The sequence below is a fragment of the Biomphalaria glabrata genome, chromosome 8, assembly GCF_947242115.1.
Source record: "Biomphalaria glabrata chromosome 8, xgBioGlab47.1, whole genome shotgun sequence".
Taxonomy (NCBI): domain Eukaryota; kingdom Metazoa; phylum Mollusca; class Gastropoda; family Planorbidae; genus Biomphalaria; species Biomphalaria glabrata.
This window is the reverse complement of record NC_074718.1, coordinates 6,783,054-6,798,282: the sequence shown is the minus strand read 5'-3', so window position 1 is coordinate 6,798,282 and position 15,229 is coordinate 6,783,054. Positions and strand designations below refer to the sequence as shown.

The 15,229-nt window shown below is 37.4% G+C and overlaps 1 protein-coding gene across 2 annotated transcripts; it reads left to right on the top strand.

Moving 5' to 3' along the window:
- The first annotated feature begins 861 nt into the window (after window positions 1-861).
- Window positions 862-14,742, top strand: LOC129921595 (carbonyl reductase [NADPH] 3-like). 2 transcript variants are annotated; one of them, XM_056038228.1, is made up of 8 exons: window positions 862-1,005; window positions 6,709-6,790; window positions 7,654-7,832; window positions 10,016-10,125; window positions 11,205-11,333; window positions 13,037-13,184; window positions 13,281-13,344; window positions 14,390-14,742. In XM_056038228.1, exons 1-8 carry the CDS (start codon window positions 985-987, stop codon window positions 14,488-14,490), a joined length of 834 nt encoding a protein of 277 aa, XP_055894203.1. In that variant the 5' UTR covers window positions 862-984; the 3' UTR covers window positions 14,491-14,742. The 2 variants fall into 2 exon arrangements, with proteins under 2 accessions (XP_055894203.1, XP_055894202.1); XM_056038227.1 differs by lacking the exon at window positions 862-1,005 and having other exon boundaries at window positions 6,685-6,790.
- Window positions 14,743-15,229: the final 487 nt, after the last annotated feature.

Here is a 15,229-nt window from a genome sequence, read left to right as displayed (position 1 = left end):
ATATGCTAGGACAAATTTGTACAAATGTTTCTTCTTCCCTAGCGCTATTAGAGAATGGAATGGGTTGCCTGAGCTAGCCAGGAAAACCATTGAGTTGGCAGAATTTAGGTCATTATACATAATGTATATATCATCTACAGAATGCTCTCTATTTAAATAACATCGGCCTCAATGTCTTGAGATCGGACATTAATATAGTGTATTTTGATCAATTCTAAATTCTTCCACTTCTCATGGAATTAACTCCCTTATTATTGTCACACCTTTCCGATCCTTGGTACAGTTGCGGACTTTACAGTACAGCGCGACCCTGAGCTAGTGTCATGCCAGCATAAGTAGAAGGAGTAATCAAGCAGAAGCCATTAGCTGCTCACTAGTCAGTGTAAAGGTATCATACTTATGGTTTTCATAATAATTGGTGTAGATGCCGGGAAAGGCTTCAAAAAAAGTTGAGTAACAAGTTTGGTTCATGAGAACTGTTTCCAAAGAAAAACACCACACAGTATCTCCGTACATTTTTAATGTGTGGCAGACGACCCCGCAATATTGTATGATGGACTAACTGTGACTTAAGAAATGCACTAACGTGCCCCCACCCCCTTTTTTTTCATGTGCGCAGCCCCCTTCGCTTAGAGTAATAACCCCATTCTGTGTCCAGTATTTTTACTTTATATACCTTGCCTTTACAAGCCCCCGGGCAGCCCTTACAAGCCTCCGGGCAGCCTTTACAAGCCTCCGGGCAGCCTTTACAAGTCTTTTGTATTCTACAATGTCACTTTTCTGACACTTTTTTTTTTCTAAAAATCCAGAAATAAATAGAGGTCAGAGAACGTTTTTCAAATGTGCCGTGTAATCGTGACGTAGCGCGGTTTCCGGCCTACTAATAAAGTGTACCTATCAGTACTATAGTACTATTATCGACAAGTATCATCGAAAAAAAAAACTAGATTTAGGTGGCAGCTGGATATCTACACTTCAGCAGTCATGGCTAGACGCGTCGCTGTGGTAAGTAGCCCTATGCGTTTAGAATGTAGATCTAGTATGTTTTTGATGTTTGATCCAATAAAATGCACTAACAAAACCCATTATTTCCTGAAACAAATGTACGATGCAATGTATGTTAATAGATCAATGTGTTTGAGAAGCTAAGGACATTTTAGTTATTTTATCAATATCCAGTAGCCCCTCGAACCCAGTAAAACCCAACAATGTTACTGAAAGCCTGGAGTGAGAGTTGGTTGGTTGTTGACCTCCCACACTCTCTCTCTCTCACTGTGTGCTAATGAATCTCAGCGAATGATAGGTCCTGCACAGTTTCTCACAAACCAGGTCATCTGGTGAAAAAGGTGAGGCGAAAAAAAAATGAACAGGTGATCGAACATATTAACAACTAAATCTAGCTTTTAAAAACCCAAATCTTTTGAAAAATTTGTTTGCAGTTAGACTCATTCTATAATGACTCGGGTCGAGTTTGTTCCAAAACTATTTTAATTAAAATAAGTGTTGCTTTTTTTCGGCTTTATTAAATAAATATCCTATTTATTTATTTGTTTGCGTACGAAGGATATATATATTTTAGCTAATAATATTAAATATATAAAATATAATAACCTGTTTTGGGTATAAAAGTTTTTCAGAATTTGCAAAGGGCCTGACCGCTGTAACCAAGATATATCACTCTTTTTTTATATTTCTACCTCACGTTAAAAAGGGGGAAAGTAAAGTACCCCATAGTAACTATCGAGGCGACAGAGAGCACGGCTCAGGAAAAAAAGAAAGGGGGGGGGGAGAACAAGAAATCTTTCTCTTTATTTATACATTTTATGCACTTGACTATATTTATGTGTGTATTTTTTTTACACACGTCAATATCTGGTGTCATTAAAATAGTTGAATTTTTTTTCTGTAGCTTTGTTTTGATTTTGCTCCTTCGTATTGCCTTTCGTTTCCTAACCATGGCCACCGCTTAAACATACATTTCGTGGAGTCAACAGGTCTTTCAATGTAGTCGTAATTCCTGCATCAGGTAACTGTTTATTTTTATCTGTCGCATATTTCTGGAAAAATGTCATCGACGAAACAGTTGCTCTCGAACTTCGCAAGATGGCTGTACGCTTTGTTTGCGAACATTGGGATAAGTATGTCCACGCTCTGTACGTTGTTCTAACTCTCGGAAACACAGTCTTACACTCTGCTCGACACTACGCTGCCTACATGAATACTTCCGGTGTTTATGGTGGCGAGGCTGAAATTGTGGCGATGTCTCAAATACTTCCCTCTACTTTCACTATTCACTTCCGAGAACGTCCGCACGACCCTCCTCGAGTTTACAATACGGGTCAACGTCTCTCCATATCCCTGCTATTTAGCGGTCCTTTGGATCATGGCCATTACGAAGTTCTCTTGCCTGTCACAAACACACGTGATGACCTTCTGGTGTCATCTGTTGCCAAAGTCGGTATGTGCACCAACATTTCACACCCACGTGATCTACACACTGATGTGACGTCACCTTCCCACTCTCCTGTTACTGATTAACATTTATAAACGCCGGATTTTCATTGCAACATTTGCTCAAAACAGTTCACACGAAAAAATAATCTCAACTCCAGTAAACAAACGCATTCCACAGAGGTGTTTAAATGCACCATTTGTTCCAAAACCTTCCAACTCCAGAGATATCTCAACGCACATCTAAAAACACACTCCACTGAACGAATAATGCAATGTGAACATTGCCAGCGTTGCTTCAAAACAACTGACACTCTCAAGAAACACTAACAAACTAAACATGTACAGGTAGAAACACATTCAACATTTCTTTTACAGCATTTGCGACAAACAGTTTCACTCACGCAGATATCTTACAAACCATTTCAAAACACATACCCTGGCGAAATCCTTCCAGTGTCACTACTGCACTGAATCGTTCACAACAACATTTCTTCTCAACGAACATACAAAAACACTTCCCCCATGAAACATTCTTTAAGTGTGTACATTGCAAATGTTCTTTCAAGCAGTCGAATCTTCTCACTAAACACATACACATTCATCTGATTCAACTTTCCGCTGCATTTCAAGAACACACTGCCATTCGCATAGAGGAACATAGCATTGGACTACCTACCGCACTATGTGCTTCTTGCAATGCTCTTCATTGGTCATCAGAGGTAAACAAATCCGGACATTATACCAAGTGTTGTCATAATGGCAAAGTGTCGTTGCCAACGCTATCCCAAACTCCTACCTTATTACAAGACCTCTTGAGTGGCAAGAATCCACTGTCCCAAAATGTCTGTGATCATATCAGAGAGTACAACTCTGCTTTAGCTTTCGAATCAATTGGCGCCCACGTCGCTCAACCACCTGGCCATGGACCTTATGCTTTCCGAATCCACGGTCAAATTTATAATCAAGTTTCTCCTTTGTCTGTGTGGCATTTTAAGTCTCGAGAGACGATCTTTTCCCTTTGCAACTTCTTGTGTGACTAAAGAGGCCAATCCTTGATACATAGCTGCGATCGCAGGTTGGACGCTCCAGGTAGTCCAATGCTATGTTCCTCTATGCGAATGGCAGTGTGTCCTTTGTCTACCAATGCTAACACGCCCCCTCGAGACGGTCAACTAGATATCTTCGAATCTGCTGAGGATACTACTCAACGTTTGCAAAACGATTGTAACAGCGCTTGCAGTAATATGTTGTTGTTGCAACTAGACAAAATGATACGACACGTTAGCCCCTTCGCTAAATCGTATATGCAAATGCACGACATTATCACTCATAGTAACCCTGTTGCTGCTGTACGAATGGTATTCATGGAAAATCCAACTCTGGATAGGAGAAGGTGTAACGCGCCATCCTGTCAAACTGATGTTGCTGCAATCTTTATAGGGGAAGACGGGGAACCTCCTCCACAACTTGACATTTGCATATACCCAAGGGGAGATGCTTGCAAGCGTATCTCTCTACTCAATATGAACTGTGACCCCATGGTTTATCCACTTCTATTCCCTTACGGAGATCCAGGCTGGCACATACAAGTGACCCATGTTGAAGAAAAGCCGAACCGCGAACAGAACCCGGGTCACACAACTCCAATTTTATGCTTACAGGCTTGCCATGAGATCTGCATTTTGCATCTTGCATTCCAGCGGTAAACTCTTCCAGCAATATGTCGTCGACGCATATGTCAGAACAGAAGGCGCAATTTTACATTATATCATGCCAGCAAGAGGTCTCTGTAATGGCACTAGACTAACTGTTACCAGCATTCACCGCAACGTACTGGAGTGTAAAACTATCGCAGCTGCTACCTCACAAACTGTCCTTATTCCCCGAGTATCCCTGACTCCATCAGATTCAAATTTGCCTTTTACGTTTCCCCGCAGACAATTCCATGTTATATTTGCCATGACAATTAATAAAGCACAAGACCAAACGTTACAAAAGATATGCCTGTACCTTCCAAAACCTGTTTTCAGTCATGTACAATTGTATGTTGTTCTCTCCGGAGTTCCTTCTTTTCATTCACTCACAGTCGTTTGCCCAAACCCACGCCATTTGGACAACTGTGTCTTTCGAGAAGTGTTGACCTTTCACTAAATAACGGCGTATGCTACGCCGCCGGTCGACTAGTATTACTAAAGCACTCAAAGACAGAGTGAGTTGATATTAAAAAACAACAACTTTAAATCTGATCTTTTTATTTTAAAATTTGATTAATATATAGTCCTGAATTGTCCTGATAAATATACCACAAGAACTTTTTCATAATAGATGTCCTATGAACCTGTTCATAAGAGATGTCCTATGTACTTGTTCATAAGAGACGTCCTATGTACTTGTTCATAGAGATAAAAAGAAGTCGTTCACAAATATATAACAGCCAATGGTTGCTGGTCTCTGGTCCACATTTCAAGCTGAAGTAAAGTGTAAAAAGTTCATTGATTTTATTTTTAGTACCAGGTGACCTAGCCTCGCTTGGTTGAGTAATTTGTTGAGGAAAGATATTTACTCATTTTGGAAACATTTTTTGTAATGACAAAAAATGAGCGATCGAGCAATGATTCCCAATCCAAAGAGTTGCTTTCGTGTTCTTGTAGTTCTAAATGTCAAAGTACATGGCGATTAGAATAGAAAGTCTTTTTAAGTGCTCATACAGAACACGCGTAGGACGTTATCATCTTCTTTTTTGAAGTAACGTCTGTATATCATAAGATAAGATACAGTCTAGAAAACCACAGCTCACGTCGAGTCGTTTACATTGCATCTTTTGCCTAAAAATATTGGGCTGTTATTGGCTTGGAAGAAAGTCTTTGCAGTGTAACTTCTCAAACAGTTACGTTCAGGCATCAATATTGTAATTAGTATATTCATTAGTACGAAAAGATCAAATGATTCAATATATGTAAGGTAAAACATGGACTTTTTTTTTTACTTTTAACAAAATCAAAGGGCAGAAAGACTTAAAAACATTGCGTTAGTATTCTAAAGAAGGATTCAACAAATAATTGTTTTTACCAAAAAAGTCGGAGCGGTCAACGAATTCACATACGCTGCCGCTTCTTTTGATTTGTCTATAAACCTAAAAAAAAAACAAAAGAAAAAAAAATAACAGAAGTCATTTTCCAGGATTCACCCAATAAAACCAACTCAGCCACAAAGATCTCCGTAAATGGACATCCCCTTTACGTGGTTGGTCACTTTACATATCTAAGAAGCATGGTGTCGAATGAGGCATCGTTTTCAAGAGACGTTGATAACCGTCTGGCCAGGGCCAGTGGTGCTTTCGGACGCCTCCAGGAATGAGTTGGCGGAATGGATCGCTTTGTCTTCCTAAAAGAATCAGTGTCTACCAAGCAGCGGTTCTCTCAACCCTTCTACATGGATCTGAGGCCTGAGTACTGTATAGACTTCTTTACGCTCTCACCAAAGAAGTTTTCTCTTCATCATGGACATACGGTGTCAATACTGCACTACAAACATCGATGTTCTAGACCAGTTATCAACATACATCGAAGACTTGCTCCCTTAAGAGTATAGGAAAGACTTAAAAACCATAATGAAGGCGTTTTCTTATGTGTACTTTTAGGATACACCTACAGTCGATGCCGGTTAATAGGACCTGCAGGTTATTAGGACCAATGTCGTCCCTGTGTGGTCCACTGTATACCATAAAATCCATCCAAAGATTTTCTTTTTTTTTAAATCTGTTATTAGGGGCATCTTAGTAGATTGATAAATAGCTTGACTTCCAAACCGAGTTAACGAGGATGTCATATGGCCAGCACAACGACCTACCGCCTTTACGTTTCCACAACTAATGTCAGGTACCCATCAGAGCTGGGTGGAATCAGAGGCGCCCTAAAGATCCCGAAATTAAAAATCCCAGGATTCGAACACGGGCCCCTCCGTCTCCTTTAATGTGCGAAACGCTGTTAAAAAAAAAACATAATGTAATCGCAAGGCGCTGATAGAATACAAGAGACACGGAAAAAGGAGTAAGAGTTAAAATGACAAGCTTATTTAATGTTGTTCCTAAATTTAGTGATTTGTATGTTATCCGTAGGGAGCGAGTTCCAAAACTTTTGTCAAATATCGTATTGGCAGCTAGGTGTGGCGCTATGTATACGCTGCTAATGACTCTATAAAAAAACTTCATTAAAGTAAGATAAGTTTCTAATGGTAAATGTTTCTGTTTTGAAGGTGACAGGGTCCAATAAAGGAATCGGCTTCGCCATTGTGAGAGCTTTGTGCAAGCAGTTTGATGGGGACGTCATTCTCACAGGTAGGTGAACATTAACTATAGAAGCGATAAGTAAAACTATGAGCAGTGGACGAAGATGGAGAAAATTTGTGAAAGAGTCAGCATTGGTACCTCAATAACAAAAAATATATATTTATGTGAAAATTATGTGTAGGCTATATTGGGGAATTTGTGGATAAATGTTGTAACACACTCATCTTTGCATTATAATATTTAAGATATAAATTTCAGTACTTAAGCAATAAAATACAGAAACATAGAAAAAGAATATCACGCTATATGGAGAAATGTGGGGCGAGATAAAAAAAATATTGAACATTGTAAGAAAAATAAAAAGAAAAAAGTTGAAGACTGGGACAGACTTTAACCTAATAGCAAAATTTAACCCTGTCATTGACGCCTTTTTTAAAAGATCAAATTAGCATACAGTCATTTTCTTCGAGTTCCTAGGCTGTGAGAAATAAATGTGCTCATCTTCAATCACGTAGGAGGAGCTATAAATAGATATCAAAGAAATTGAAAAACTAGGAGATCCAAATGACTTTATCGAAGTGGGTTGTCTTCAAATTTGACCTGGAATCAAGTTAAATATTTTTAACGTAAATATCAACTATAAAATATTAGACTATCAGAAGTGGAGAAATGCGACCCTCAGCGGAAAAAAAACAACACAAGCTGACTGCCGCTTTGTCCTCAAAGTACCCAGGTCATCTTCGCTCAAGAGCACGTGTCCTTGACTTTGACAATATAAGAAAATATACATCCACCCAATGATCATAATGTCTACATCCTATTAGGAGTTTGCGTCTCGTGTTAATTTTAAAGTTTTTAATTATTATTTTTTTTATGTCTCTGAAACCAAAATTATTTAATTCAATTTTTAGCACGTGATGAAGGTCGAGGTCAAGCTGCTGTGAAAGCGCTGCAGGGTGAAGGTTTGCAGCCAAAGTTTCAGCCGCTGGACATCGATGACCACAACAGTGTGATACGCTTGAGAGATTTTCTTCAGCAGACGTACGGCGGGCTGGATATTCTAGTCAACAATGCCGCCATCTTATTTCATGTAAGGGGGTTGCTAAATGTTGTTAGAATAACAATTACGATTAAATATTGTATTCTTATTTTTTACGTTACAGACCTACTTTCAAAAGAGAAGATAATAATAATAATCATTAATATCCGTGAGGAAATTTGTTTTACAATTGTGCATTACAAAAAACAAAAGATGATAAGATCAAACATTGTACAATAGTACACAAAATATACGTTCATACCCCAGTTTCTCTTTAACATTACATGCGAAATGTACAACAGTTAATTACATATTCAGGGCCTGACCTAAGCCACTGCAACCTATGCGGTCGCAGTGGGATCCGCACTTTCATAGGCCCAGCGCTAATTATAGGTGTAAATTATTAAATTAAACCAGCCTCTTGATTTTTCAGGGCCTCCCGGAAATCTCCTGTAAATTGCAAAATATATATTTTTTTAAATCCTGAAAGTCTTCTGAATTTCATTTTGGGTTCCAATCCTACACGCGATTAAAAAAAAAACCGGCATTGTTAGCTTTCGTTTAATAAAAATCTATTGCTAAGACGAATGTATTTTCTAATACAAAATCTTAATTTTGACGTTATGCTTATCCCTAACCAGACTGGGCCCCACGCAATCAGTTACGCATAGGGCCCCGCAGTTGTTAGGGCCGGCCCTGTACATGAGTTTTTGTTTATTTGTTTTGTGATACATCCTACGCATATTTGTGTCACATTATTATACATGTTAGAGACTTAAACTCAGCTCAGTCATTGGTTTTATTGACTAGTTCAAGCAAGTTGTTCCCTGCTCTACCCGGGAAGAAGGGTCACTTGTACGAATTTGTCCTAGCTTATGGAATAAGAAATGTTTTTTTTTTTATCTTTGCGTATTTTATTAGATTTTTCTTTAATTTGTATTTAATCATTCAAATGAGTACTTATGCATTATTACTATTCCACTTTTTAGTCTTGCATCATGGAGTTTCTTTAAATTGAGTGGTATTGTTAATTGTCTTACTTTAGTCAAATGCGAATATTCAATTGGTATTGGAGATTTCCAAGATAATCTAAAACAAGGTCAAGGATACTAACTTGAATTTCAAACCAACAAAACGTTACAATCAGTAGAGCTTAAAAAACTTGATTCTGCCGTGTTAAAGTTAAAAAGAAAACAGATATGTATTTTTCTACACCGGATGCACCAGAAAGCTAGGTTTTTATGCTGTGTATGAAAATCTCTAATAAATCTCATTACATTATTTTACATCAGTTTTATATGTTTTTAAGTTTTCTTGAGTTGAGGGATCCCAAACAATCGAACGCAAGTCCTGCCTTAGGCCAATTTTACCAATTTCTAAAAATTGGTCCCCGCACCAGGCAGTGATCCCAAAAAAATTACAATTAGTATTTCACTATCATTCGTGGCTCTTGTCACAGGCTTTCAAAGATTCAGGACGTAAAGGGTTAACATATTTAGTGTATCATACGATGGACGTCACGTTAATCAACCCACTAGTCCCTATTGCATTTATGATGCAGGGCGTAATGGGTTAACATATTTAGTGTATCATGCGATGGACGTCACGTTAATCAACCCATTAGTCCCTATTGCAATTATGATGCAGGACGCAAAGGGTTAACATATTTAGTGTATCCTACGATTGACGTCACTTTAATCAACCCACTAGTCCCTATTGCAATTATGATGCAGGACTTAAAGGGTTAACATATTTAGTGTATCCTACGATGGACGTCACTTTAATCAACCCACTAGTCCCTATTGCAATTATGATGCAGGACTTAAAGGGTTAACATATTTAGTGTATCATACGATTGACGTCACTTTAATCAACCCACTAGTCCCTATTGCATTTATGATGCAGGACGCAAAGGGTTAACATATTTAATGTATCATACGATTGACATCACTTTAATGAACCCACTAGTCCCTATTGCATTTATTGCTACCTATTCATGTTGTATAATAAATTTTGATCTAATAATATTCTAATTAACAGTAATAGTTGTTATTAAAAAAAATTACAAAGGGGACGCGTAATTTGTAAGACCGGCCCTGAATGACCGATTATCTAGTAATACACTAACCAATGTTAAGTAGCATTTTAGTTTTAGTTTTCTTGCTTGATACGTATCAATGTCTTCGGCTCAATTTTGTTGAAATGACGTCATCAATTTACGTGAATATTTCTAGGATGAGAGCCTACCCTATGGCAAGCGGGCCAAGGAAGTTATAAAAACGAATTATTTTAGTAATCTAGACGTCTGCAATGCTTTATTTCCGATTCTAAGGCCACATGCCAGGTAAGAAAATTTTTGTTAAGAATTTTGGTTTTTTTTTTTTGGTAGTAATCAAAATAAATATTGCTTTTTGGAAGAAACTATTTCCAGAACGAGTGTGTTAATGTGCATAATAGCAAGCGGTTGTTGTTTTAAGCGTGTTTCTGATGAAATATTCGGAATCGACTCCGTATAAATTTAAATTATAGACCAAAATATGTGGGAGCATTGGCCTCTGAAAGAGACTGTTGAAGAGCTCTCAAGAATGATGCAGGACACATTTGAGGCCCAAAGTAAATTTCTGGAAGAAGACAGGCACAGAATACGCAAAGAAAACATGAATGGACCCCTTGGCGGATAACGGCAACTGGGTTTGCGTAGTCATGTAAAATATCTCTATCATCCTTAATCTTTGGAATCGAAGACATCAGTGGTGTAGCTATGTATTTGGGGGCCTGGGGTGCTCGACCTTTTTAGAAGATATTGCACAAGTGAGAAATCTCAATTCATATGGCCTCATGTCGTGCTTTCTGTGCAGCAAAGGCAACTATAACACCATCTAGATCAATGCTGTCTTGTAGTTTTGACTCCACGTGAATAGCTAGATTACATGGCAGTGGCGTAATATTTATTATTTAAAGTAAAAAAAAAATATAGGACATACATTTAGGGGATGGAGGGCTTATGAGTTCGCACCCCATCCAGTTACGCCACTGGAAGACATTGCCATTATTATTGTCACAGTGTAGAAGAAAAGGCAGTTTTTATCAGCTATGAGTAAAATGTCAGCTATGAGTAAAATGTCAGCTATGAGTAAAATGTCAGCTATGAGTAAAATGTCAGCTATGAGTAAAATTCAGCTATGAGTAAAATGTCAGCTATAAGTAAAATATCAGATATGAGTAAAATGTCAGCTATGAGTAAAATGTCAGCTAAGAGTAAAATGTATTAACTCGCTACAGCTGATTGATTTCCTGAGATGAGAGAAACATATTGTTGTTAGATTATCCGGGGAAAATGTTTACATTCCTTAGATCAAATCAAACGCAAAACTTTCAATCTTTGTCAGACTAAGTCTAAGACCTATGATTGCTTCATTTCAGAGTTGTCAATCTTTCTAGCGTGATGTCTCAAATTGGACTGAACGGGTGCTCTGAAGCTCTGAGGGCCAGATTTACTGATCCAACTATTTCGATAGAAGAGCTATCAAGCTTGATGCAAAGATTTGTTGAGTATGTTTCTTTTGTTTTTTTAATATTGTCATTTATATTATTATATCTACTTAAATATGTAGTTTCGAATATAAAATAACCATTCTCGATCAAGTGTTCAACTTTGGAGGACATGATCGGCATTCTCTGGTGACACTCCACAAGGGTTATTTCAAGCTCCCAATTTTCATCTTTGGAAACATGTCTTGTTTTATTCAATGGGCCTCATTCACAAATCGTAAACAAACAACATTTAGTCACATGATAATATTAATAAATATTAATATATAATATTACTAAAACAACGAAAAAAATTGTCACATGATAGCCATTGTGTATTAAAATTAGATCGTAATTTGTAGCTACAAATGAGGCGCGGTAGCTGAGCGGTAAAGCGCTTGGCTTCCGAACCGGGGACCGGGGTTCGAATCCTGGTGATGATTCTTGGGATCCTTGGGCGCCTCTGAGTCCACCCAGCTCTACCTGACAGTAGTTGTGGAAAGTAAAGGGGTTGGTCGTTGTGCTGGCCACATGACACCTTCGTAAACCGCAGGCCATAGAAACAGATGACCTTTACATCATCTGCCCTATAGACCACAAGGTCTGAAAGGTGAACTTTACTTTTTTTTTACTTTACTTGTAGCTACAAACAGCTGGTACAACTAAACCAGTGTAGGCTTATTATATTCTTATATGTACAACTTAAAAAAAAACTTGAATAAACTTCTTTTTAAACAAAACTGGATTTAACGTTTATTTGAATATATAGACAGCTTCGATGTAGATGTTTGTAGAAACACAAATGAAATGATGTTATCTTGGAACAAATGTAAAACAAATATAACTCCCTCCAAACAATCTGCACGTGTTGCTGACGTCACTCGTCTCTCGCTCGTTCTCCCTCTATTCAACTCTCACACTACGACAGAACTACGACGACAGAACTACGACAGAACTACGACAGACCACCCCGTGGTTTCATCAGAGACCAGTCTACACAACCAAACTAATCGCCCACCTTTACTCGTGGTTACATTGGAAACACACATACACAGACGCTGTCCAGAACAGCACCCAAAGTATACGTTAGTCGTTGTCCTGGCCACATGATACCCCCCCCCCCCATCAGGGCGGCCCTAAAAATTGTGGGGTCCTATGCGAGACGGATTGCGAGGGGACCAGTCTGGGTAGGGATAAGTATAATAAGTGAAAATTAAGATTCGTATTAAAAAATTAATTCGTCTTTGCAGATCGTTTTTATTAAAGGAAATCTGACAATGCCTTTGTTTTTTTTTTTTTAAAGCACGTAGGATTGGCGTTTTGAATAGTGAATGACATTGCAAAAGGACAATTTTGTTTTTTTTTTTTTTAGAAGATTTTAATGAGTTTTCAGACGATTTTCTTAATTTTAAGGAGATTTCCACATTTCCCGGTATATTTTGAAATTTCAGGAGATTTCCAGGATCTCTTTAAAAATCAGGAGTCGGAGGGAACCCTGTTAAATATAAGTTATAATGATTTTATTTAATAATTTACACCTTGAATTAGCGCGGGACCTAGGAAAGTGCGGAGCCCACTGCGACTGCATGGGCTGCAGTGGCCTAAGGCCGGCCCTGACCATCATTAACAGTTGGCCATATAAAAGGACGAGCATTACACTATCTTCACCCTTAAATCGCAAAGTTTGATACGGTACTTGTTTTTTTTTCCTTGGTGCTCAACAGTTTGTCTCAAAACGGGAAACAAGATGAAGCTGGTTACTTCAGCTCTTACCATGGGTACGCCATGTCCAAAATTGGCGTGACTGTCATGTCAATGATACAACAGAGAGAGCTGGACAAATCCGGAGCAGACGATATCGTTGTCAACGCTGTAAGTTGTGATAGTAGTTTTTAGTGCCATAAAAAAATACATACATTTGGTGATCATATCAAGTACGAAAATTGATTTACGTACAATTGTTTACAGTGTTGCCCAGGTTACGTAGATACTGATATGAGCGAACATAAAGGATTCCTAACCATTGACCAAGGTAAATATGTTATACTGCTTTTAGACTCAAAACTGAAATATTTTAGCAACTGGTCGATTGAGCATGAACCCTTTGTAATATATATAGGCCTATAGGCCTATATATATATGTAGGTCTATGTTTGTGTGTATTTCTTTGAGGGAACGGTAGAGAAACATTCTAACTATCAATACCTGATTAGAATAACTATATGGGAGACTCCCTTATCTGGAAACTACTGAGCAGTTCTGGCTGAGTGGTACAGCGCTTGACTTCCAAACCGGGGGTCTCAGGTTAGAATCCTGATGAAGGCTGGGATTTTTAATTTCGGGATCTTTTGGAGGACTCTTGAGTCCACCCAGCTCCAATGGGTATAATACCTGACAATAGTTGGGTAAAAGGTGGTTGGTCGTTTTGCTGGCCACATGACACCCTAGTTAATTGAAACATCATCTGTCCTTTAGATCGAAAGGCCTGAAAGGGGAACTTAACTTTTTTTTTTTTACCGCGCAGTTCATCATGTATTGGACTAGTCCCCTGAAACCTTTAATATAATAATGAAAACGCGGAAGAAGAAGAAAATAATTGCCAAAAAAAAACAAAACACAACGCTTTCATTATGTTGTTTCTACTATTTAAAATGTATTTGTATGTTATATAATTTACTTACAACAAATTTACTTTTGGTGACACAGTTGTTGTGCGACTTGACGCACGGTCAAGAAAAGGGTACATGTCCCGTTAGTGGACTGGAGAGTTGTGACATGGGCGTATTGTAAACAATGAAAAAAAAAAACATCACTGAATTTACTTGTGTATGAATGTTAGCTTTACGTAATTATAGTATTATTAAATTCTTGGCAATTAAAAGGAACTCGTATCACCTAATTTACCCTGTTTTATAAATATACTTTAAAAGTTCTTGTTTACATTTTATAAATTTTAAGAGATAGGTTTCAAATCTTAACACAATTTACTGCACTGGTTAAGATTAACTTCAAAATCACATGAATCAGAATCTCTTTACATCTCTATCTAATCAATTTGCTTGATTATATCCCTACAGGAGCTGAAGGTCCAATTTATTGCGCACTTCTGCCACCAAATGTTAGCTCTCCCAGAGGAAAATTTATTAGCCAAAAGAATATAGTTGAATGGAAGATGTAACTTTGTTTTAATATTTTCAAAACTTGAGCTATATATAGCTACTTGGTGATATTGCAAGAATCTATTTGCTAAAGGAAAAGACAAAAATTGTGCTCCCTTTAACATTGTCCGCTCAGGAATCATTTTCTTTTTTTTTCTTTTTATTTTTCTTTATATCAGTAACAGTTTATAATTCAAATAGGACTGTTTCTTTTTTTTTTTTAATATATCTATGAAGAACAATTTATTTATTTAATAAATATATTTAAGATCTACCGTGTGTTATTTATTTTTCTAAAAACTATTTCTAGTGGAAATTTGTTGATAAATAAAGGGCAGTATTTCCTCATACACTCACATTCTAGGAGATGGAAAACTAAGATGATGAGAATGGCAATACAGAATTCTGAACATGACATTCATTTTGCTTAAATGTGTGAAACTATTTCGGGAAGAGGGGAGAAATGTGATACTAGAATTCACGGGCTAAAACAAATTTATGGCCTAGTAACAAATCAACGGACGTAGCCAGTTTGTTATGCTAAAGAAATATTTTCAGATTTCAAATAAGACTAGGCATCATAAAAAAAATAATTAACGAAAACTTAATTACTTATAGCTGACAATATTTAATTAAATGAGTAGAAACAATATTTTTTTCTGTCTATAGATATGGATGTCTTTATAGATTTAGATCTAAACTATATCAAACTCTTAAGAAAACAGGTAATTAAAAAAAAAAGTCTAAACAAATAAAGCG